This window comes from Triticum urartu, chromosome 3 (genome assembly GCF_003073215.2).
Source record: "Triticum urartu cultivar G1812 chromosome 3, Tu2.1, whole genome shotgun sequence".
NCBI classification, from domain to species: domain Eukaryota; kingdom Viridiplantae; phylum Streptophyta; class Magnoliopsida; order Poales; family Poaceae; genus Triticum; species Triticum urartu.
The window spans coordinates 530,736,757-530,760,708 of record NC_053024.1 but is presented as its reverse complement, the minus strand read 5'-3'; the positions used below and the strand labels follow the sequence as shown (position 1 = coordinate 530,760,708).

Sequence of the window (23,952 nt, the reverse complement as noted above, 5' to 3'; positions counted from 1 at the left end):
TGCATGCTTGTTTAGCTTCAAAAGATCTTATATTTTGGTACAGAGTATTATATTGGAAATAGGCATATCAAAAAAAATGATAAATGTCCAAATAATTACCAAATTCCAACAAACAGTAAAAAAACATTGTATAGAAGAATTGGGCACAAACTAAACACCAGTGTATTATTATTATTCTGACGTGCATGGCAGGAGCTCTGCCAATTTCTTTAAGAGAGGAAAAACAAATACAGAATTTCCCTGTTTATGAAAAACCTTGCCAAAAACCACAAGCAGACCACTGGCGCCAAACATGCCCTCTCCCCGAGAAGATTGAAGGCAATATTCGATTCAATTTTTTTCATCAAATTCAAAAAAAAGCATCAAATTTCTGAATATGCAAACATTTTTTTAATATTTGTGAATATTTTTCTAAATTGTGAACATTTTGAATTCTTGAACATTTTTTTGAAATTGTGTACATTTGTTTGGAACTCGTGAACAAGTTCTTTGCATGGGTGAATATTTTTTTAATTTGGGAGCAACTTTTGAATAAGCAAACATTTATTTTTGAAATCACAAATATTTTTTGATTCAGTGAACATTTTTTGAATCGTTGAACGTTTTTTCAAATTCATGAATAGATTTTGAATTTACGAACATTTTTTCAATACACAAACATTTTTTTAAGCGACGAACATTTTATGATTTTCTGGAACATTTGTTTTTTCAAATTATTTTTTATGAAATTTTGGACTTTTTAAAATTCTGAATTACATTAAAGAAAAAAAATAGAAACAGAAAAAACTAAAAGAAAACAAAATTAAAAACTGAGGCAGCCATCCCCGCTCATGGGCGAGCCAATAAGGACGCTGGGAGCGGAAGAGGGGGGCTGTGCGCTGGCATGTTCGCCAGCGCGTCACGCGCCAAATAGGAACTCCCTTCAGCCGCGCCGCGCTTACTCTGAGGCAGGTGAAAGTCTCACCTTAAACAAAGGTCTGTAGTGGTCAGGCACAGTAATTGTTAGTTCGTCCGTAATATTCAATTGATTGTTTCCTTCATTGTTTTTTATTTTTTGTTTTAGTTTTACTATTTTTTACATGTTGAAATATTTCTAAACTTATATACCAAAAAATTCTTATGATTTTTCCGTTTTCCATAAAAAACATGTAAAACATTTATTTTTTTAAAAGTAAAAAATCTGCATTTGTTTAAAAGCTTACACAGTTTTGCGAAAGGCACGACCATTTTTGAAATTTGTGGATATTTCTTAATAAATTTGGATAATTAAATGTTTTTTTAAATGTGATTGGTTTTTGAACTTCACTTTTTTTGCATTTCTTGAAAAGAAAACTAAAATAACAAAAACAAAGGTGAATGAGAAATAAACAAAAGGAAAAACAAAAAAGGGACCATTGGGTTGGGCATGTCGTCATGTTTGTGTTGCATTTGTTTGTGCCCAAACCAACCTTACATCTTCTCACAAATTTCAAATTTGGGTGAACTTTACAAGTTTGTAGTTATTGTGCGACAATATTTCAGTTATTTATATTTTTGGTAATAGTCACAAGAAATATACTCCCTTAGTATCAAAATCCAAGATGTTTGTGTATGCTAGTTTAGCCTTAAAAAGTCTTATATTTTGGTACAGAGTATTATATTGGAAACATGCATATCAAAAAATTTGACAAACGTCCAAACAATTACCAAATTCCTACACATAGTAAAAAAACATCGTATAGAAGAATTGGACACAAACCAGACACCAATATATTATTATTATACTGACGTGCATGGCAGGAGCTCTGCCAATTACTTTAACAGAGAAAATGCAAAGACAGAGGTTCCCGGTTTATGAGAAAAACTATGCCGAGAACCACAAACTGGCACCTAACATGTCCTCTTTCTGGGAAGATCGAAGGCAACATCTTCCGAAATGCCTTCAAAAAAATAAACGACGTTTGAGGACGACCGTTCCACCGAACCCTCAGAATGGTTCGGCCTAGCCAACAGCCTCCAACACCGCTTCCACCCCAGCCGGTCTACCCGAGACCTTTCCTGTCATAGCACAACGGTTGGTACTCAATTAGAAACAAGTGCATCGAGGTCAGTGAAGAATGGAGATCACTTGATTAGCACATCTCAAATGCGTGCCTACTTGTTCTTCCTGCTGTTTAAACATTTCATCAGCACGGAGGTCGATCGATCCTGCCTTTCGTTTGCAAGACCAGAGATATGCAGCGCAACATCCTTACAGACAGAGCAGGTTACTTGCGTAAAGAAGTCACTGGACTTCTTTGGAGTAGTAGTATATTATCAACAAAGAGGAAGGGTGGTAGAAGGTGTCGTGATAAAGAGAGGACAGAAGATTCCCGCGTAACATGGAACTAGAATTAGACGGGGTGAGATCTCTGATCCCGAGGATTTGCGAACATGCCCGTTTTCTGACCAAATGATACGCGCGCACGCAGCTTTCCGGTGCAAACCAACCTGACAGCAGGCTGACACGCTTTCCTGCCTCTTCCTTTCCATCCATTCCCATGTCTGACACGGTCGAGCCATGCCAATGGAGTCTGAAACCACGTACGTACTAGCCATGGACGAACGAACGAATGAGAAGAATGGTCAATTTCTCCCGCTCGTAATCGTAATGATCAGCAGCTGCATGGCCATTAATTCAAAGCACGCACGCAGCAGATCAGATCTAGCCGCTGCTGACATCCGGCCCGTTTTAGGCGACAGCGACGGCTACTTGCAGCTCTCGCCATATATGCACAGGCAGCGAGCTAGCAAGAGGCAATGATGGGAGAATGAGATCCATGGACGGACGGACGGGTGGATAGACCGACAGCGGCACGTGGATGGGGATTCCTGCCCACCTACTAAAAACCGCCCCGCTTAAAACCGTCCATCCCCACCATCTTCGACGATCCATCCATCCATCCTCCCTTCCTTCCTTCCCGCGCGCACCACCACCACCCCCTCCGGCCGAGCTAGCTGGCTCAGGCTGTCCTCATGTTCCAAAAGTCTCGTCCCATGTGACTCCCCGATTCCAATTCCCATCAATCTCCATCCCCCATCTCAACAAGGCGCAGCAAGTGTAGCAGCCAAGGCTACTCTCTATGCCAGCCTCGGCCAGTATAAAACAAAGCTCTACGCGCGCCGGCACACCGCATTACGCAACTCTAGCTAGCTTTGGCGTGGCTAGGAGAGGTAGCGGCTAGCTAGCTGTTGCGCATTGCCGGGTTCCTCTCGGGCATAATGGCGCAGCTCCCGCCCAAGATCCCGACCGGGGCGCACCACTGGCCCGGCGCCGGCGTGGAGCACCACGGCCACGCGCCCGCCGCGGTGTGGGCGGACGAGTTCGCCGAGTTCGCGGCGGCGCGCCGGGGCGCGCACCGCAGGTCGCTCAGCGACTCGGTGGCCTTCGTGGAGATGGCGCCGGGGGGCTGCGGCGGGGCCGGCGACTTCGACAGGCTCGACGACGACCAGCTCATGTCCATGTTCCCCGACGAGGGCGGGTCCACGGCCCCGGGGTCCGAGAACGGCACCAGCGACAGCGACGGCGACAAGCATGGCAAGGACCGGTACGACGACGGGCACAACGACGATGCTAACCCGGAGGAGCCGGGGCCGGGGCATGCCACGCCGACCTCGTCCACGGAGACGATCCGCGACCCCAAGAGGGTCAAGAGGTGCGCACGCAATGCCAATGCATGCATGCATGGATGCGATTCCTTGATTAATGTGTTGATTGTCAAGCTCGATCTCCATGGACCGACCGAATTATGTGTTTCCAGGATACTGGCTAATCGTCAGTCGGCTCAGAGATCTCGGGTGAGGAAGCTGCAGTACATCTCCGAGCTCGAGCGGTGCGTCACAACGCTGCAGGTACATATACTCTCACCTGCTGCTAGCTTAGTAGTAATTGCTTCGCTAAGAACAGTCTAATGAGCTAGTACGTGCAAAACTCATAACTTCTGAGCTTAATAAAGGGCGAGCTAGTGCTACTCAATTCTAGTTAGCTAGTCCAAAATGTCTCAAAAAAAGAGTTGGCTAGTCGAAATATATGGATCTCAGTTCTAGGAGCTATACTTAAAAAGCTGACAACACGTACGCCACTCACTCTACTTCATGCATGCCTCCGACCTTTAATTTTGTCGCCCAACACCCCTTTGCAAGAAAGCAGAGTAGAAAACTGAGTAGCAGTAGATCATAGATTATGTACGCTAGCTACGTGATGCTAAGGAAATTCCGTAGACACGGCCATAAGGCATAAGCACAATTTCGGCATGCATGCAGCTCATGTACGCTCTTGTCATGCGTGCATGCATGCGCAAGAGCTAGCGCACACTCGACCTTGTGTGGTTTTGTGTCACAAAATGTGCACGTCGCTCGCGCTCGCAGGGCAGGGCGATGTATACGTGCGTACCCATTAATTTGGCGTGTACGCACGACATGCCACGACGTACCCATATACAGATGTTTTCGCTCGTGCACACACAATGACACAAAACGTATCAATCGCCGCGTGCACTAGAGGGTTAGATCGAAGGTGCAGGCTGGCTGGCACGCAAGGTAGCAAAATGATGTTGGGGAGAACCCATGTGGGGTGGGGTGGGATCATGAATGAGATCGATCATCAGTAGGCTCCCCTCTCGTGCGTACGCACAGCGATGTACGGTACCTACCAACCAAGGTGGCTCGCGTGATCCAAATGCACATGGCGCTGCGTGCTCGCATCTCACGGAGTGGCGGTCCCTCTCCTCTCCCGCTCCAATTACACGGCCAGTGAGTGGTACGGCACATGCAGGCGCAGGCGCCTCCCGGCCCCACCCAGTAGTGAGTGGTGCCACATCTGATTATTGTCTTAAGCAATGATGTGAGCGCTAGTGCACTGGTATCATTTAACAACCCTACTGTACCCACTTGCATGCGCCGCACGTTAAGGGCATATGCTGTGTATGTGTGTGTATTCTATCACAAGCTGGGTGTGCACATGGAGACATCACAAAAAGAGAAGAGAGGATGTTTGGGGCAAACCCAGGAGTTAATCTGACAAGTCTTCAGTCAAAACTAATTAACTACTCTAGCTACTAGCGTCATCTGAAGTAATCTCACGTGACGTTTCGATGGTTTGATCTGCAGAACGAGGTGTCCGTGCTGTCTCCCCGGGTGGCGTTTCTGGATCAGCAGCGGACGATCCTCACCGTCGGCAACAGCCACCTCAAGCAGCGGATCGCAGCTCTGGCGCAGGACAAGCTTTTCAAGGACGGTCAGTACTCCTTCCTACTCCGTCAGAAAACTCACAATTCCATCCTGCATGACTCGTCAGGAATAACCAAAATCGTCTTGATCTGCAGCTCATCAAGAGGCGCTGAAGGAGGAGATCGAGAGGCTGCGGCAGGTGTACCAGCAGCAGAACCTCAGGATGTCGTCCGGTGCGGGCGCGGCCTCCGACCACGGCGGGCCGCCCCCGGTGCGCGCGGAGAAGGAGCTCATGAGCTGAGCGATCATCGCATGTCCCTTCCGCGCAGCCCGCCGCTGCATCATTGACCTGGAAGGGAAACATGGCATCATGAAATGCATGAATGAAACCGTCCATGCCTTTTTTTTTTCTCTTGTTCTTCTTTTTTCTTGTCCATTGACCTGTGTATCATTCTTTGCATATCGATTTCAGTTTTGGGTTTTTTACTGTGAAGAAAAAACTGAAGTGTGCCTCCGTTGTAAATTCCGTGTGTAGCATTGCATCTTGTGTACGTAGATCCGTTTTCAGTTTAGTTTTGGAGCCATCATCTTTTAGGAAAGTTTTTTGGGAAACCACCTAAGCACAACTCTTGCTTTGTATCCTCGTACTGATTTAGCAGAACTGTTGTATGTATTCTTCTGAATCCTTTGTTTCTCAGTAAATGTATATGTGGGCTTATGCTTCTTTTTGTACTAGCTTTATCCTTTTGTCACGATGCTTCACTTAACTTTGTAACTTTTTACTTGTTCCATGTGGTTGGAGGGCCGATGAAACTTACAGTTACCCCCCCCCCCCCCCCCCCCCCCCCCCCCCCCCCCCCGCGGTTCCAACCTTCACAGTTTCCATTCGATGATTTGGTGCACAGCCCTATCTTTGTAGTGGCCCTCGTCAAGACAGTTATCTCCTCTCAAGCGGTGTACTCTATCACACCTCTCATTGTGCCTCTCATCGTGCCGCCTAGCTCACTTCATAACCTAAACAAAATTGAAAGGGCTTTCCTTTGGTCCGACACGGATAAAACAACAGGAGCCAATTGCAAGGTTAATTAGAAAGTGGTGTGCAGACCAAAGGAGTACAGTGGTTTAGGAGTGCTCAATACAGACAAGTTTGCACGTGCTTTGCGCCTACGTTGCCTTTGGTATGAATGGACGGAGCCCCACAAACTTTGGGTGTGTTTTGGCAACCCGTGCACCGAGGATGACCTAGAGTTTTTCTATGCCTCTACCACTATCACCGTGGGTGATGGCGCAAGAACGCCGTTTTGGGACGCCCCTTGGCTTCTTGGGCGCAAGCCCAAGGGTATTGCGCAGCTAATCTACGAGGCATCGAGACGGAAGAATTGAAAGGTGCACGAGGCTTTTAGAGGGAATGAATGGATCCTCAAAATCTCCCACAACACCGCTATCTCTGGTGACCACATTCGGGAATTTTTCACTCTTTGGATGCTTGTGCATAACTTCCACCTTGATGAACAAGTCGAAGATGAAATTGTTTGGAAACATGCGAATGATGGAATTTACACGGCAGCCACCGCATTCAAGGATCAATTCCTTGGCTTGACCCTCTCTCCCATTGACTGCATGTTTGGAAGGTTTGGGCTCCTCCCAAGGTTAAATTCTTTGCTTGGGTTGGCATTGCAAGATAGGATTTGAATCGCCGATCGCTTGGAGAGGCACGGGTGGCCAAATTGTGACCTTTGCCCTCTTTGCAAGAGGGAGCGAGAAACAGGTGCTCACCTTTTTTTCAAGTGCTGCTACACGATTAGGCTTTTGGAGGGCCATCATCGAGAAGGGTGGCTTATATCACATGGATATCTCTACGTGGCACCTTGACGAAACCGTCAACGAGTAGTGGGACAAGAGAACCGACAATAGCAATCCTATTTGGCATTGCCATGGCCTCCCTTACCATGCTTGTCTCTTTGACCATTTGAAATGAAAGAAATGCTAGTGTTTCGTCACAAAAGCATGCCACCGCCTATTCTCCTTAACATCATCTTGGAGGAGGCCAAGCTTTGGGTTACCATGGGTGCTAAGAAACTAGGGAATTTGTTGCCAGGTGAGTAATTGTCATGCCTTTTATGGGTGTTTGTAAAACACTCTAAACTCTATTCTTTCCTTATTTAATGGATAGGGCAAATCTTTTGCCTCCGTTTCGAAAAAAATCATGCCCAAGAAAATAACAGAACTGCCAACTGCAAACAAATAAGCAACCAATCAACAGTTTCATACTCATTTCAGATATAAGCAATCTACTCCCTCTGTACTTTATTTGTCTAAACGCTCTTATATTTCTTATAAAGGGAGTATTAAATAACTCTGACACGGTCGCAAGCAGAACTAAATTAGTCCACCTTTTTCCTAGGGGTAAGGCCTAATTTTATTAATCAAAGTCCACAAAATGTGGGATAACGTTATCGTCATGTGGTTGGCCAAACCACACATGATGCCTAGAAACTAAATTCAAAGCATATCTAGCTAAACCATGAGCTTCTACATTGCTACCTCGACCTTCAAAAATAAATTTACAAGAAAAAGAAGTACTATGATCATTAATCTCTCTAATGATGACTGCATGTTTTCCATAGTTGCCTTGCTCGATGTCTCTGATGATCTGTTTAGCATCTGATGCCACCACGAACTGTTGGATGTGGAGATCCTCGGCGCCCCTCTGCACGCCATTGTTTCCCAGATAACCTGAGGGCCTCATGCTCTCTTCAGCAAATTCAGGTCGTGCTAAATTCGCAAAATGCAGACATGACATGCAAAGCCCACGGGCCAATCTACCATGGCCCACGGGTATCTACTAGATAGAGACACTGTTCACGGCTCACACACACTTTTGGCTCAATAAAAAAGGCTCACACACTTTTGGCTCAAAAAACAAAGGCTCACACACACTCCTACTCTTCTAGCTAAAAAAAAGGGCTCACACGCACTTCTAGCTAAAAAAAAGTCTCTCACACACTTCTAGCTAAAAAAAAAGTCTCTCACACACTTCTAGCCAGACTACTAGATTTTTTTTTGTCACGATAGAGACTACGTTCACTCCCACAATGGACTGATGTACGGTTGCTCCGCGGACGCCTCGGCGCCGTAGGATGGGTAGAAGGAGCAGTAGCTTCTCCCTTCGTCCCACTCCACGGCCATGCCGTCCGAGTACCACTCCCCCACGCAGTCGCCGTTGAAGAAGCCAAAGCCGGCGCCCTCCATCTCCTCCGCCCAGTACCCCACGGCGTTGCCGACGTCGTCCAGGACGTACGGCCCCGGCGAGCACCCGCAGCCGTCGAAGCCGGACACTACGATGCCGTCGAGGCCGCAGTCCTCGCAGCCCGCTTCCTGGTGCGGGTGGATCGAGTTCAGCTCCTGTAGGCCGTCGTCGACCCAGCCTTCGCCGACGTCCTCGGCCGGGAAGCCGAGCTGGTGGTGCTTGCCGCCGAGTGCCGCCGCCTCCTCCTCCTCCTCGGCGGCGAGCGACGCGTCCAGGAGCTCGAGGAGCAGCTCGGCGCCATCGACCTCCGGTACCTCCGTGACGCAGTGCTCCCGCTCCTGCTGCAGCTCCACGATGCACTCCATACTGAATATTGCTCGTTCCTTTGTGTGCAGAGGAGAGGAGAATGTTGTTCAGGTGTGTGTGGTGTGTTGATCATGGCAGGGTGGTGCGGTGTGGTGTGATGATTTCAGTGGGAAGCGTTTTATAGCGCGGGGTGGGGTGGGACGTGCCAGCTGTGTGGGTGCCGAATTGATCGGCAGGATGGCATGCATGTGGACCGCGCACCACTTGACGGCATTGATGCATGGCTAGTGCTGCTTGCCGTGATCAAGGGTCGATTTGCTTCTAATGGGAGCGACCTAATTATTCCGTGCATGCATGCGGCTTGGCCATGTTGCATTTGCACGTATTGTCACTCCAGCTTGAGAGCGCCAGAAGGCTTTCTTAGGCCTTGTACAATGCAAGGTGCTTAAGACAGGTGTTTGGAAAAATAAATTAGATTTTTTTTAAACACCGGTGCTTATTTATACAAAGCAAATGCTTATTTAGGCGTCTCTTCTGTAGAAATAGTCATCGGTGCTTCAGAAAAAACCTGATTTATTTTTTTAAACACCTAGCATTGTACAAGGCCTTAGGCCCTGTACAACGGCAGGTGCTTGAGAAAAAAACCAAGTTTTTTCTATAGACTGGATTGCACGAGGGAAATCCCTATTCGCCGCTCGCTGCGGCAAAATGTCGGGCTACCGCACAGGGCAGCGCAGCGAGCGACAAACCTGGGCCGCCCACTAATACATATTGCGTCCAACCAGTTTTGGGAACTTTCTAGAAGGTTCCCTGAACCTGTTTTTTGCCAGTATCGTTTCTTTTGGTTCTTTTTCGGCTTTCTATTGTTTTTTCATTTCTCTTTCTTCGTTCCTATTTCTTTTTCATATTTTTTGTTTTTGTTTTTTGTTTCATTTTCTTTTTCAAGTTTATTTTTCTTTCTCAGAATTTGTTCGTGGTTTTACAAAAAAATTACGATTTTCTTTTTTATTTCTTTTTCTTTTCTTATCTTTTTTTAAATCAAAAAATTTAAATTATGTCTGTGTTTCCAAAAAATGTTCTAAAAATTCAAAATCTGTTCTCGTTACACAAAAAGGGACAAATCTTTCAAAATTCAGACCGGATTTCAAGTTTTGTTCACACATTCAAAAAATGTTCGTGCTTCCAAATTTGTTCCGAATTTTTCAAAATTGTTCTTCGTTTCAAAATATGTTCTCAAAATTCAAAAAATGTTCGTACTTTCAAAAATTGTTTGTGCTTCCAAATTTGTTCAGGATTTTTCAAAATTGTTCTGTGTTTCAAATTTGTTCTCAAGATTCAAAAAATGTTTGGGAATTGAAAAAAATGTTCCAGCTTTCCTAATTTGTTCACAAATTCAATAATAGTTCATGTTTTTCAATTTTGTTCACAAATTCAAAAAATGTTCTGGAAGCTTCAAATAATGTTCACAAATTCAAGAAATGTTCCCTTTTTTCAAATTTGTTCACATCATTAAAATGTTCCTGTTTTACAAAAATTGTACGAAAATTCGAAAAATGTTTTTATTTTGAAGAAAATATTCATAATTTCGAAAAATTCAGTTGTAGGAGGTCGTTGATTCGACCCAATAAATGGACTGTAGGATTTTTTGCGAATTAATGTTTAAGTTTAGTCTCTGTTGTCTACGTCTTTAACTGTCGCACTGCGAATTGGACATGAGATGGTCTGTGTCGCAGTGGTTTACACGGTAAGTGAATTTGTGCGAAGCCTCGTGTTCGAGCTACAGCGCTAGCGTGATTTTTTTTTTTTTTTTGCGATTGTTCATGTCGGGAACGTGCCGCCGCGTGCCACTGTAAATGGGCCGCCCCACGCTAGCCGCTCCTGTGCGAAGTGCCAGCACTTTGCCGCAGCGAGCGGCCTATAGGTGCTCCCTTGCACGAGTGCTTAGGAGGTGCCTGAGGAAAAAAAACCCCGGGTTTTTTCTAAGATTGGATTGCACACGTGATTAGGAAGGCAGGCAGAAGCAAAGATTTGCTTCCGGTGCTAGCCGGTGCCTGGAGAAATAACTGCTCCCTGCAAGCCACGAACGCTTCAACCCAGTGCCTTCATTGACAAAAGAAGAAGAAAAAAAGCCCAGCTAGCACCCCCGTAAAAAGCACTCTGCGTTGGGAGGTAACAAAATTTTTGAGATGCGGCGCATCTAGCACCGGTGCACAGGCACCTGCGCTGGACATGGCCTTGGGGTGTGTTCAGTTGAAACGAGAGAGAGGGACGGGTTGGGATCGTCCATTTTCTGGTGTTCGGTTACAAAGCTAACGTGTTGTCTCGGTCAACTATATAGAATATACCTCAAAGATTCCGGACCCGCTAAAATCCGTCAGATGAAGCTGCCACCCTTTGCATGGATGGCCATGTGAAGAGGCTGTGGTTCTAGCCCGTGGTCTCATCTCAAATGAATCATCTCTTGCATACAGTCAAATACATGGCTTGACTGTTCTCAACCCAAAAAGATTGGAGGATGAGAACCCATCCATACCTGGCCTTCAACCAAACACACCCTCAATTAGTTCTAATGACCATCAAAGCATACATCTATAGAAAGTTTCGAATGTCGGAGCATGAAACTTAAATATGATAGTAGACGTTGTCGTAAGACACTTCCCCTGTTTTGCGGTTTGTTAGACTTTTGAGTTTTTTCCCTCCTAAATCAACGCTGACAATCACGTGCAAGGAAAAAAGGACGAGACGGTCTCAACTGAAAAATGACTATTTGAAAGTTAACTGAACAATAGATAGTCCTTGTGTGTGTTGTCAGTGGAATAGCAAGGTATGGGCCACGCCCCGGGCCAACCTTCTTAGCTACAGTAATTATGGCTGCTACAGTGACACTTGTCTACAGTATACAAAGGACTTCCTAGCCACGCCCCAGCCCCCAGACCATGTCCCTTATTGCCCGGGGCCTGGCTACGTCCATGTGTGTTGTTTTCCTCTAACTCTGCATGGTTTAAATGAAATGAAATCAGGGCAACCTATAACCCTAAAAAGTTGAAAACAATCTGTACAAAATATATGTATTTTCTCTGACTTATCTTAGGTTAACTAGTCATGTGTACTTGCAAAATATCGGGTTACAATATACCTTAAGAAGTTGAGTACGTCGGAGAACACAAGTGACATATCAGTGGATAATTATACAACAAGGAGGAGAGAGGTGGCAGGCAGGAGAAGTATCATGAGGCGGCGGTGCATGGTTGAGGGGCATCCATATTAGGAGTGTTCCTTCGCAGGAGAAGGGCCCACCTTGAATGAGAAGGGTTCAAGCACTACGATGCGTCAATAAAGGGGCATCGTCCTCGAGTCTACTTATTGTGATTTCATTCTTGTAATCATCTGAACCATCAAAAATACTACCGTCTCTTTATTCAACGTTCGCAATAGATGCTAACTATTTTCCACAAGCTAATATCATCCGCACCTTGTTGGATTTGACACTCTTAATTTCAAAAAAAAATCTATAATCAAACCCCATACACTTGTGGTGTGTCATCGTCCAGGGCTATGTCGCACAAGAGTCGTTGAGTTATCTACAAATTACGTGGTTGATCAAAAACATATAGAGGTGCATGTTTTGTGCCACACGTACAGGATCAATGGTAAAGGATATGGGTGTGAAAATGTGGATTTACATTTCTATAATTAAATACCACAAAAAAGCATATGACTATGGCAGAGCACACGTGGTGGTGTTGCAACATCCCACTGTGGTGTGGCCTTACACTTAGATGCACATGGTACTATTGAAAAAGGAGAATAAAAGGGAAAACAATTCCGCTCTTAAAAGAACGCAACACAAAGTATGTTGTCTGGCTATAAGTCTAATAGAAGTCTAGAACGAAAGACCTCCTGGAAATGAAGAAGAAGAACGGTCAAAATGTTGTCAGAGGAACCAAATAACTTATCGTAACATTTCAAACTTGCAAACTCGATCGCTCATCATCTGTCGTTCAAATCGAATTTCTGATGCATCCCATTCGTAGTAAAGTGACCGTATCTGACAACGCTATACTCCCACATCCTCTTATCCACTCTCTAGTTGACAACTAAAGATTTGAGTGTGTTAGTCCATTCGCGGGTTGGTTTTTATATAGAGAGATTCGGTATTTTTTATAGGACCAACGTACACAAATCCACTCAAAATAAACAAAAACGTGCACAACTTAATGCCTCTAGATCTCATACTTAACTCACAATCGACCGGTGGTGTATTTCTTGCAGTAAGCACAAAGATTCAGCTTGTAGGTGGCGCATGTTACTAGCCATTACTAACACATAAAGATTCAACTTGCAAGTGCACGTTACTAGTCTTCGACACGTGCATTGAATTTGTCAAAAAAAAATTAAAAATAGTTAGAGTTATTATAGATGAAAATTGTAGGAATTTAAGATTTCAAAAAATCTACTGATGTCTTTATCTTTACCATTAAAGTTTAGTTAGTGCTCGCGATCTTCATGTCACCTCCCCTTCACCCCACCTGGTCCCAACCGATAGATGCAACATTGCTTCACCCCTTTCGATATGTCGCCCAACATAGCAACAGATGGTTTACCATATGTTGTTTGTGATATGACACTCCATACCATCATCTGCGTTAGAGCTAGCAATTACTAGTTATGAACGAATCTCCTCTACATTCAAACCAGATGATTTCACTCTCAATCTACTCTCAGCAAATCATTGCTCCAAATCATGGCTTCTCCTACCTCTCGTCCAATACCACCCCACGCCGTCTTAATGTGTCGCTCCGTGCATCCAATCCACTCATGTTCATCGCCACTAGCCTACTAGGGACGATAGGCTGCCCCTTCGGAAGTTCTCGGAGATTAATGCATAGGTAGATGAGCTCCCCACTACTAGGAAAAGGGCTATAGCTAATATGGACATTAATGACGCACCACATATGTGATGCGCCACTGCTATATAGCAATGACGCACCATGTGTAGGTACATCATTAATGTCCATATCACTAATGACACACCACACTCACGGTGCGGCACTACTAATAATTTTTTTCCAAAACTAGTAATGGCGCACCAGGTCATAGTGCGCCATTACTAGTTTTAACTACTAATGGCGCACCACACACTCTGTGCGCCATTACTAACATTTTTTTATTTTTTTTTTCAAAACTAGTAATGGCGCACCACAACCACGGTGCGCCACTACTAACAATTATTATTTATTTTATTTTTTGCAAAACTAGTAATGGCGCACCACGTAACAGGTGCACCATTATTAACCAGGGTTACTAATGGCGTATTGTTAGGTGGTGCGTCATTACTAACATTCTTTGCACCCCCCACCGACTTTTTAGTTTTAGAAAAAATAAAAGAAAATGATGGAAATATAAAAAATAAAAGAAAATAAGTTTCCCATGTGATATGTGGTCTAGTTGTTGGGAAAATTTACAAATATGAATTTCGACTTTATTTGCAAAATCTCTCTGGATTTAGTAAAATGGGCATAGCTTATGCATACGAACTTGGATTAAAAAGTTTTTTTATATGAAAAATCATCTACTCAAAAAGTTACATCTGAATTTCAGAATCCCCAAAAACCTAACAAAATGAAAGATACGTGGCTTTTAAGATCTAGAGGGGGGGATGAAAAAAATTCAAACTTAGTAGTGGCGCACCATTTGCTAGGTGCACCACTAGTAACAGAAAAAAATTGGTTCCAAATTTTATTTTATTTTTGATTTTTTTTCAAAATATGATACATAATATGACCAGGAAGTTTGAAATATTTTTTTCAAAATTTCATCACACTTATGAACATGAACAAAGTCCTAGACATCAACAAGGTTAATATAATTGATATGATAGATATATTAACAAGTACCTGTTAAGTGAGTTGGTGCTGGGATTGGATAGAACTGCGAAGTTAAGCGTGCTCAGATGCGATTTGATTTGAGATTAAGCATATTGATCCGAGATTAAGCCATAGTGACCCGCCATTACTATTTGTTACTAGTGGCGCATTTATAGTGCGTCATTAATGGCAAAAATAGGTGTGCCACTAATTAGCCTTTTTCTAGTAGTGCCTCCTTGCCCAATTGCAAATCTGAAATGGAATCTATAAATGGCATAGCTAAACCTCAATTGGGAATTTATGATCCACGTAGCATCTATCCATAGCACGTATACATACACATCTGAGATCCATTTCCCAGACATACATACTCGAGAAAAGTTGTAATTGGTGTTTGTTTTTCTCCATACCGATATATGTGGGATATGTGACATGTTGTGCTCAAGCAGATGGTCTGCGGCAGTCTCCATCGACTAAGTTGTTGTGCTTCCCGTGCAGACATGGGGCTGACCGACTGACCACGTCGCCTACTAGCTCCAAGGGTCGGCCTGTTCACCATTGATGATCAGTGTGGCAGCTTTAGCTGGCCGGCCGGGTTCAGCCGCCCGAGACGCTGCAAGAGAGCTCGGTCCACATCGATTCCACAGTTTGCAGCTGTACTAGAATTCTAGAAAGCATGACCATGATTGATCCTTTTCGAAAAGAAAAATGACCATGGTTGATCCGGTGCAAAGGTGAAACACGAGGAAGGAGTGTGGAGAAAACAGCCCGTGTCCTCGGCTCCTGGACTGCTCAACCCAGCAGCAGCCGCCGTGCCGTGGTAGATCCCAGTATAGTGAAGGTCCGTTGGTCCGTACTGTTTCTGTTGGTACCACGGTAGAGTGGCTAGTGGCTAGCGCGAGAGTAGATAGCACCGTGGAGTGTAGACACGAGCCTACCGGTGTACGTACATGTCGTCTACCACGTGGGACTGGTGCCTAAATCTACAGAGAGGGTGGATAAACCTTTTAGGTCCGGCTTGATTTTGCTGGTGAAGCACATGCGTTCGTTCATTTTTCTTTGGACGATTATTTCAGAAACCAAAATTGGCAACAAAATTCGCCCACTCTAGCGTGCATTCCGTCGGATAGTTAGACCAAGTACAATAGCAGACTTATAGCCCGTTTGTATGGTAATTTTGCCTATGTGAAGGACGGTGACATGCAATTTTGCCTAAGGGGATGGGTTTTCATGCAAGAGCCTGACTATATGCGTACTTCTATACAGATGCAATAAATATGAAGAAAGAGATAGAGAGAAGATGAGAAAAGGTACTATTCCCTTTGTTTTTATTTAGTTCACGTATTAGCTTTGATCAAAGTCAAGCTTTATAAATTTTGACAAAGTTTCTATACAAAAATATTAACATATACAATAACAAATAGATTCATTATTGAATGTACTTTCACATCATATAGATTTGTTATAATAAATGTTTTTATTGTTTTCTATAAACTTGATCAAACTTTACAAAGTTTGACCTCAGTTAAATGTAACATGCGGAGCAAATAAAAACGAAGGAAGTAATAATCTTATAACTACCTTATCTAACTTTGTTGTATGAGTGACTATGTGTTAGCTACAAATAATATGGCAATATCTTATAGCCATTATAGCCAGCAATTGGTTGTATTATTAACCATGCTCTTAGATCAATGTAATTAGATATGACTATGGAGCAGTGCCTACATGTTTGGGTCATGCTCCTGCCGGGCGTGCCGGCAAGGAGCGGTCCTGCCACCGTGCCGGCCCCTTGCATGCCCTGCCACGGCGCGCGACATGGGCGAGAGGGAGATGGGTGCCACCGCAACGGCGAATCATTTTGCGGCGTCGTGGCACCAGCTGCTGCTTTTTTACCATCCCGGAGTGTGGTCGCCCGAGATCCAACATGGTGCCAGCCACGGATGGCTGAAATGCCGCCTTCTACTTCGTCCACGAAACGAGCTCCGGTAAGCTGACCGCCTTGAATATCTAAACAAACTGGCATCTCCAGACAATAATGCCAACTTCATACTGGTCGGAAAAAGTTCACGCGAGACTAATGGATCTTCCACCTATAGAAAATCGGAAGATCCCTTTTTTTAAGCCGTACTTGGGTTTTCCCCTATCTGTCTGGCAACTAAAGAAGACGGACTTTCAATTTCTTGTTTGCGAGCAAGTTGGCTACTTATGAAGTGCAAAACATAACAACCATTAGACGTACAGCTCTAGTAAAATCTGTCATCTCCTCTCTCGCGGTCTACTTTATCACTCCGTTGGTCGTCCCACAGAGCACCTTGCAAAATGTGAACAAGATAGAACGAGCTTTCCTTTGGCCTGGGACAGATAGAACCACGGGTGCAAAGTGCAAAGTAAATTGGAAGATCGTTTGCCGCCCGCGGGAGTATGGTGGCCTTGGGGTTCTCAACACCGACAAGTTTGCTCGCGCCATGCGATTGAGATGGCCATGGTTCGAATGGACGGAGCCAAACAAAATGTGGGTCGGTTTGGGCAACCCATGTGACGAGGAGGGCCTATACTTCTTCTACGCCTCGACCACCATTACCGTCGGGAATGGGGCGAAAACACCTTTCTGGGACTCCCCTTAGCTACATGGAACCAAACCAAAGGATGTTGCTCCCCTAATCTTTGAGGCTTCCATGAGGAAAAAAATTGGAAGGTGCGGGAGGCCCTAAAAAACTATGCTTGGATTCTCAAGAACAACCCCTCCACGGTCATCTCCATCGAGCACATACGGCAATTCTTCACCCTTTGAACGCTCCTACGTAACTTCCATCTTGATGAGCTTGCCGAGGATACTATTATATGGAAGCGCAAGGCCGATGGACACTACACTGCAGCCTCCGCCTATAAAGCACAATTTCTTGGGTTGGTCCTCTCTCCCATGGAGCACATGATTTGGAAGGTCTGGACGTCGCCAAAGGCAAAGTTCTTTGCTTGGTTGGATACCCAAGATAGAATCTGGACAGCCGACAGGCTTACCAAGCAGGGATGTCCAAATTGTGGTCTTTGTCCTCTTTGCAAAAGGGAGCAAGAGAGCGGACCCCACCTTTTCTTCAAGTGCCGCTACACCATTCGGCTTTGGAAGATGGTCATTGAGAAGTTACGGGTTGAGCAAATGGACACCTCCTTGTGGCATTTGAATGTTTCCGTCAAAACTTGGTGGGTAAGTGTGACCGACACAGAAGTCCCCGATAGAAAGGCGATGGCCTCCCTGACCATGCTTGTGACTTCGATCATCTGGAATGAAAGAAATGCTCGGGTCTTCCGGCATAAGAGCGCCCCACCGCCAATTTTGCTCACTATCATTACCAACGAGGTAAATCTTTGGGTCACCGCCGGAGAAAAAAATTAGGGTCTATTATTTTACGTGAGTAATCCTTCATGCCGTGTAGGGGGGGGGGGGGGGGTGTCTATTGTAACAAACTCTGCTCTCTGCTTATAATTAATATATGAGGCAAGCCTTTTTGCCTCGATTTTTTTTAAAAAAAAGGCGTACAAAAAGGTAGAACAGCAGCAAGTACAAATATCAACCGTAGTGTGACTACTTGCAAAAAAAACTACTGGCCCTTTCTTGACTAGTCAAGACTGGAATCGACACAACGCACAAGAACGCTGAGGCGGCAAGGGCCCAACGATGAGCAACACAGCAGGTTCCCAACGTGGTAGGCCCTTAGCGCAGGACCAAGCAGCAGAATTGGCCCAAATCAAAGGAAGACCAAGCTGCAGGATGTGATCTCGATCTCCATTCATTATTGTTGGCAACACTTATCCAGTCAGCATTCAGCAGCAACAATACAACACCAGAGCGCAAAGCCCCTTAATAACTTCCTCTCCTTTTTGCGATTCAAATATGCACAACCAGATCGACATAAATAGCCTAAGCAGACATTTCCAAGCCAAAGCATATGACAACCGGCAAAGCTTTGGCAGTCATCAAACCAGGTGTCAGCTTGTCACAAATATACATAGTAGTACTATACTAGTAAGGTGGTAAAGGACCAGCCACGTGTGAAATCTCCAACTGAAGTGACAGTTATTTCAAAAAAGGCAACGGGGGGCTTTTCCGTGTACAAGTCATAAAGGAAATGTAGCATAGAAGCATGGTTATGCTTACATCCTTACAAAGTGGCATGAAAAAGCACTACCCATTTGTATGAAGTTCTATTCCTCAGTCTTCTGGGCCTTCTCAGCTTTCGGAAGTGGAAGCGATCTCCCGCGCCCCATTGTGAAGCCCCTTGTTCCATCCGGCATTCTTGGCCCAGAAATAGGCTTGTTTGCAGAGTCAGAACCAGGAATAGTAGGGGATGAGCCATGCCCTGATATGGATATTGAAAATGTTAGAAGTGCGTGTGTCCTGTAGACTCTAGTGATATTTATGTAACATAAATGAGGAAATTAGAGTCAAGGGTGTAAAAGCACAAAGGCTTATGAGGTTTGCCTTCCTCGTGTCTGTTTGGTTATCAAGAATGTGCATGCAAGGATAATCAGGGTAGTTTGGCTCATGCAAAGGATAAGCATGCTAAAGCAATGGTTGTATCCACAAATTTAAGCCCAACAGAAATTCCCACGTTAATCCTCAAGATGGAAAGGCCTAGCTGGGGAAACAGATGACACGACATTGTTACATGGACTAGGTGCGCATTTAGCAGACATAAAAAGATCAATCCAGCTTCCCTTGCGGAGATTAACATGTTTACCATCGAGCTTCTCTTATGTGTTGATTTGGGAATAAACTCAACTTATGTGTTCAAATGGACATACAAACGGATGTTGTTCTATAACTACAGAAGTACAAACCATAGTCAGATCCAAAATTTTAGTAGGTGACAATTAAGTAGAATACCTTGTCCACTCAGGCCTTTTCCTTGGCTTCTGTATCTGCCTTTTCGACCACCGCTAGCATTTGCCCTTTGGTGTTGGCGCACTTCCTGTAGATGTGGACAACAGGGTATCAGCTTTCTTCTGAAACTATGCATATATAGTTCTAGTTTGCAGCATGTGCACAGTACAAGAAAAAAGGACCAGACTATCAGCATGGAAGTACGCAGGCAACAAATGATGCACTAAAATACAGGAAACTAAACCTTCAATCATACAACAGAGCAGGAAAGGAATAAGTACCGAAAAATTCAGACCTCATGGTTAACATCAGAGTTCACATTCTCCTTATCTGAAGCAACCTCTCCTGAATCAGCACCACCATTTTTTTCTGATACCGACTGCTGTACTTCTTTTGAAAACTGGCCCTCGTTGTTCTTTCTCAAACATGTGCCATGATTTTCTTTTGAAGACTGGATATTCTTTCCTGATCCCACTACACTTCGTTTAGCCAGGAGTATGACTCTCATCCCAGTTCTCCAGTTCCTCTCATCGTTTAAGGTTGCCACCTAATATAATAAAATTTTCAAAACATCTTAAAAAGAAGGTAATTATACTAGATGTATAGCTCTTCGATTAGCACCGAATGGGTCATTGAATATGAGATTAATAACTTACAGCCTTCTCAGCTGCCTCCACTGCTTCATACTCAACAATGGCATGTACCTGCACAACCCTCAAGTTACTTGATTCAGCACTAAAGATAATTTTCTTAATATGTAGAGACGAATGAAGTTATTACTTAATTAAACAGAATGCATATATATTTCCATTGAATAACTAGTTACAATAGAGTGGTAATTGGTAAATACAGGTTAATAAAAAATGTGAAGAGCTATGTATTGACAGGTATAAAATCAACAACAGCCATAAATTATCAGTAAGAGCATACCTTATTACTCAACATGAAGTCAGGCTTCTTCGATGTTGCAGATTCACCAACTGCATGTGGATCATGGATGGTTATCTTCATAATTCTGGTACATAAAATGATAAAGTTCAGTTTCAGAATGATGTAGCATTAGTTATTAACTGCTTTCAGAATGTCACACCAAAAATTACCAACTGCAATACAAGCACAGACTACTACAAGTGTCCAGCTAACATACTTGCCAACTGATCCAAATTTCTCCTGTACACTCTCCAGGGCGAAATCCAGAGGTAGATTTTCCACCACAACAGTCCTTTTCTGAAAAATGGTTTTAAGTTAAAAGTTAAAACATTGTTAAAGAGGATAAAGTTAAACATTCCAGTATGGAAGGAATCAGAAATTCACCTTCACGTCTTTCAATTCATTGCATGGTAAGGGATGTAACCTTCTGACCCTTTTCCCATTAGAGCTCACAACCTAATAAGACAAGATGACAATTACAAGTGCATATCAAGTAGCCCACACATATTTCCATCTGTATGATCTCCAAAGTGCCAGCAAAGAGAACAAAAGAGCAAAATATTACCAGCTTGGATGATGTCCTAAGGGCAGCTTCAATTGTCGAGTGGTCCTGAACAAGTTTCTTCATTTTTCTGAATGATGCAACAACTCCAAGCGGAACTATTGTAAAGAATAACACACCATTAGAAGAGAGCATTCTACATTTCTATGACACACTATATGAAATGTTCATCCAAATCAAACCATGATGCACATCTATTAAATATGGGCTGAAGTACAATAACTGCCGAGCAACACTAAATATTGAAAAAACACAGCACAATAGAAATCCACAAACGTAGAACCAAAAGAAAAACTAAATAAAACATAGTTTACATCCAAATGGGTGCTTAATGGAATGCTGTTTAGGGCTTTAGGTTACTTCATAAGTGTTATTTAGTATAGTGTGTGCATACAAAATTCCAGCAAATATCATAGATCAATCATGTTCCAGCAAATATCAAACATATATGATGTATATGTCTAAAAACAAAAGCAACTCCGTGCCTGGCAAAAGAAAGTGCAGTATTTCTGCCATTCTGTTTGGTTACTTTGTAACTAGAGATCACATATGTTTTCATATTTCATTTCAAAGGAACTATTTGGTTCAGTCCTCGCATCATAATATTCCACAAATTATGCCTATGCAAATTGCATATTTTCTTGTACTTTGTAAGATCTTCATTTATTTATTTATGTTTAAGGGAGTACGATATTCATTAACCATTCACCTTATGTTGCTTCGTGTGAAATTTGAAAATGCGACTCGGCCACCATCACACACAGAACAATACCAATGAAAGAAAAAAACCAATCCATCTTAACGAAATTATGGAGCTAAATTTCGGTAAGTAAATTTTTTTGTTCCTGCGTGCACTGGGTCCAGACATGCCAGACCTAGGTCAAAAATCTGCTTCATTGTAGGCTAAGGGACAACTCAGATGAGTAAGGTACATATCATATTCCTGGGGAGATAATCTTGACAGAGCTACGGTGGTGGAAGACCAGGCAACATCTGTCAACCACAGGATCAGATGTATTTATCTTCATGGTCCCAAACTCCCAAATCAAACCAAAAGCAAGGCAAATTAACAGAAACCATCAAAGGGAACTGACAAGATGCTATGCATAGATCTTAAAGAAACAGAAATAAACAATGAAGCCCAATAGTTATTCCACAGGACACCACCCATGATCTCTACTTGTTTGAATAGAATGGAGTGAATCAGAACAAAGTATATGCAATATTCACAGAGGTCTAGACCAGCTTCTCGGCACAACTAAACAAAGCTGCACCATGAGTACCCATGTAAAAGCCTCATCATAAGTACCTGTCACATTTCATCATTTTCATCACCATTCCACTAGACATAACAAAGCTAGGGCAAGAGCAAAACATCATGTTTACAAAGGCAGTAATCCTGAGGACTGAGTTTGCAGAGCTAGACCATGCACCATGATGTGTTGGCATGCAAAAATGTTGCACAAAAACAGATGCCGAAAAAGGCCTTCAAATTGAACATGTACTGCTGAAAATGCAGCAAATTCTAGCCTTCTAGGGCAAAAATGTTCCACAAAAACAGATGAACAACAAAAGCTTGTTTCTAATACAAGTTCAAATAACGTGGTTGACAAATATAATGGTGACGTTAGAATAAAAACACTCGTTGTAAGCAGTTGAAAACAGCCAGAATAGTCCATCCATTTTACATGCCTATTGTCTCATAAACAAACCTAACACAACTAGGAACTAGAATATGTCAACTCCTGAGCACCGTGGTACAGAGTGTTTTCATTACATGTATGTCCTAAGGCAATGGCACACTACTTACCATTACCAAGGCCCTCCTTGTTCTTCATCACAAATTTCAACATAAACTCATCTGTGGGAAGATTCTCATCACTGAAGTAGTACTCCACCTGCAAATTTGGAACATGTTACCTTCTAACAAGCACAGCATTCAGAATATCATTTGTTTGCACGAATACAGGATTATAAGATTCCTGTGACACGAACTACAAGAGGATGCATTTATATATCTATATGAAGGGTGCTAAGTGCTAACTAAAGAGAACACGATACTCAGCATTCTCACGCGAACCAAGTATCAAAGACCGGGCTACCATTGGTATACCTGTTTAACTATCTTGTCACGGAGCTCGTCCGTAAGCACGACACCAGAGGTAACCACGTCGGAGGCCTCCGAAGAGGCATCAATAACGGGGACGATGAGGGGGTCGTCCTCCGCCTCAAGAGGTGGAGATGGTAACAGGGGCACCACGCTACCTGTGCCAACATTGGTGGCCCCCGAAGGAACGGCCTCGGAAGTGTCGGGGACGATGAGGGGATCCTCCTCCGCATCAAGAGGCCGCGACGGCGGTGGCGGCGGCACTACACCACCTGCGCTAACCACGGAGGCCTCGGAAGAAGCGAGTTCGACGGAGTCGGGGACGACGACCGGGTCGTCCTCCGCCTTAATAAGAGGCGACGTCGAAAGGGCGCCGACCTTGGAAGGCTCCGAAGAAGCGGCATCGGAGGCGTCGGGGACGACGACGGGGTCATCCTCCGCCTCCGTCTCCAGATGCGGAGGTGGCTGCGGCAGGGATTCGGGTGCGACGGCGACGGGGTGTGAAGCCTGGCCGTCCATACCGGAGGGGATCAGGGGAACCGAGTCGCCCGCCGACCGGTCGCCGCCGCTCTTGGTCGATGGCGGCTGCGGGGGCAGGGGCGGGTGCGACTGCGGGCTCGAGATTGATGTTCGTGTGGGACTTGGGCTATATACGACTCGATCGGTGAGAAACGGCCCGCTGGACAACTGAAACTGGGCCAGAATGTTGTGTTCGTTTAACTTTTGAGAAAAAAATTGGGAGTAACTAAGTTAGTATACAAAGTTAGTATAAAGGAAACTTACTTTCAGCCGACCTATTGCGTGCAAGCGTCCTCGCTCTTGATCAGACGCTCAAGAGCAACCCCTCTGCGTCCATGTTTT

General features: G+C 44.1%; 3 protein-coding genes across 3 annotated transcripts; 1 reads left to right on the top strand and 2 right to left on the bottom strand.

Annotated features, from left to right (window-relative positions):
- Positions 1–2,922: 2,922 nt before the first annotated feature.
- Positions 2,923–5,919, top strand: LOC125544802 (basic leucine zipper 6-like). The gene is made up of 4 exons (XM_048708568.1): positions 2,923–3,674; positions 3,780–3,870; positions 5,128–5,254; positions 5,343–5,919. Exons 1-4 carry the CDS (start codon positions 3,241–3,243, stop codon positions 5,486–5,488), a joined length of 798 nt encoding a protein of 265 aa, XP_048564525.1. The 5' UTR covers positions 2,923–3,240; the 3' UTR covers positions 5,489–5,919.
- A 2,129-nt stretch (positions 5,920–8,048) lies between these two features.
- On the bottom strand, positions 8,049–8,905 carry LOC125548634. Its single transcript, XM_048712199.1, has one exon. It carries the CDS (start codon positions 8,800–8,802, stop codon positions 8,272–8,274), a length of 531 nt encoding a protein of 176 aa, XP_048568156.1. The 5' UTR covers positions 8,803–8,905; the 3' UTR covers positions 8,049–8,271.
- A 9,612-nt stretch (positions 8,906–18,517) lies between these two features.
- On the bottom strand, positions 18,518–23,711 carry LOC125544801 (la-related protein 6A-like). The gene is made up of 10 exons (XM_048708567.1): positions 23,098–23,711; positions 22,795–22,882; positions 20,988–21,082; positions 20,807–20,878; positions 20,640–20,719; positions 20,423–20,507; positions 20,149–20,196; positions 19,788–20,039; positions 19,496–19,580; positions 18,518–18,968 (listed from the first exon to the last, which is right to left on the bottom strand). The coding sequence occupies exons 1-10, from the start codon at positions 23,608–23,610 to the stop codon at positions 18,814–18,816; spliced, it is 1,473 nt and encodes a 490-aa protein (XP_048564524.1). The 5' UTR covers positions 23,611–23,711; the 3' UTR covers positions 18,518–18,813.
- Between the last annotated feature and the right edge of the window lie 241 nt (positions 23,712–23,952).

Coding starts and splice junctions, on each gene's coding strand:
- LOC125544802 (XM_048708568.1), top strand. CDS start 3,241: ATGGCGCAGCTCCCGCCCAAGATCCCGACCGGGGCGCACCACTGGCCC. Junction 3,871..5,127: donor GGTGCGTCACAACGCTGCAG/GTACATATACTC, acceptor TTTGATCTGCAG/AACGAGGTGTCCGTGCTGTC. Junction 5,255..5,342: donor GGACAAGCTTTTCAAGGACG/GTCAGTACTCCT, acceptor CTTGATCTGCAG/CTCATCAAGAGGCGCTGAAG.
- LOC125548634 (XM_048712199.1), bottom strand. CDS start 8,802: ATGGAGTGCATCGTGGAGCTGCAGCAGGAGCGGGAGCACTGCGTCACG.
- LOC125544801 (XM_048708567.1), bottom strand. CDS start 23,610: ATGGACGGCCAGGCTTCACACCCCGTCGCCGTCGCACCCGAATCCCTG. Junction 22,883..23,097: donor GTGACAAGATAGTTAAACAG/GTATACCAATGG, acceptor CCAAATTTGCAG/GTGGAGTACTACTTCAGTGA. Junction 20,040..20,148: donor TGGAGGCAGCTGAGAAGGCT/GTAAGTTATTAA, acceptor TTATTATATTAG/GTGGCAACCTTAAACGATGA.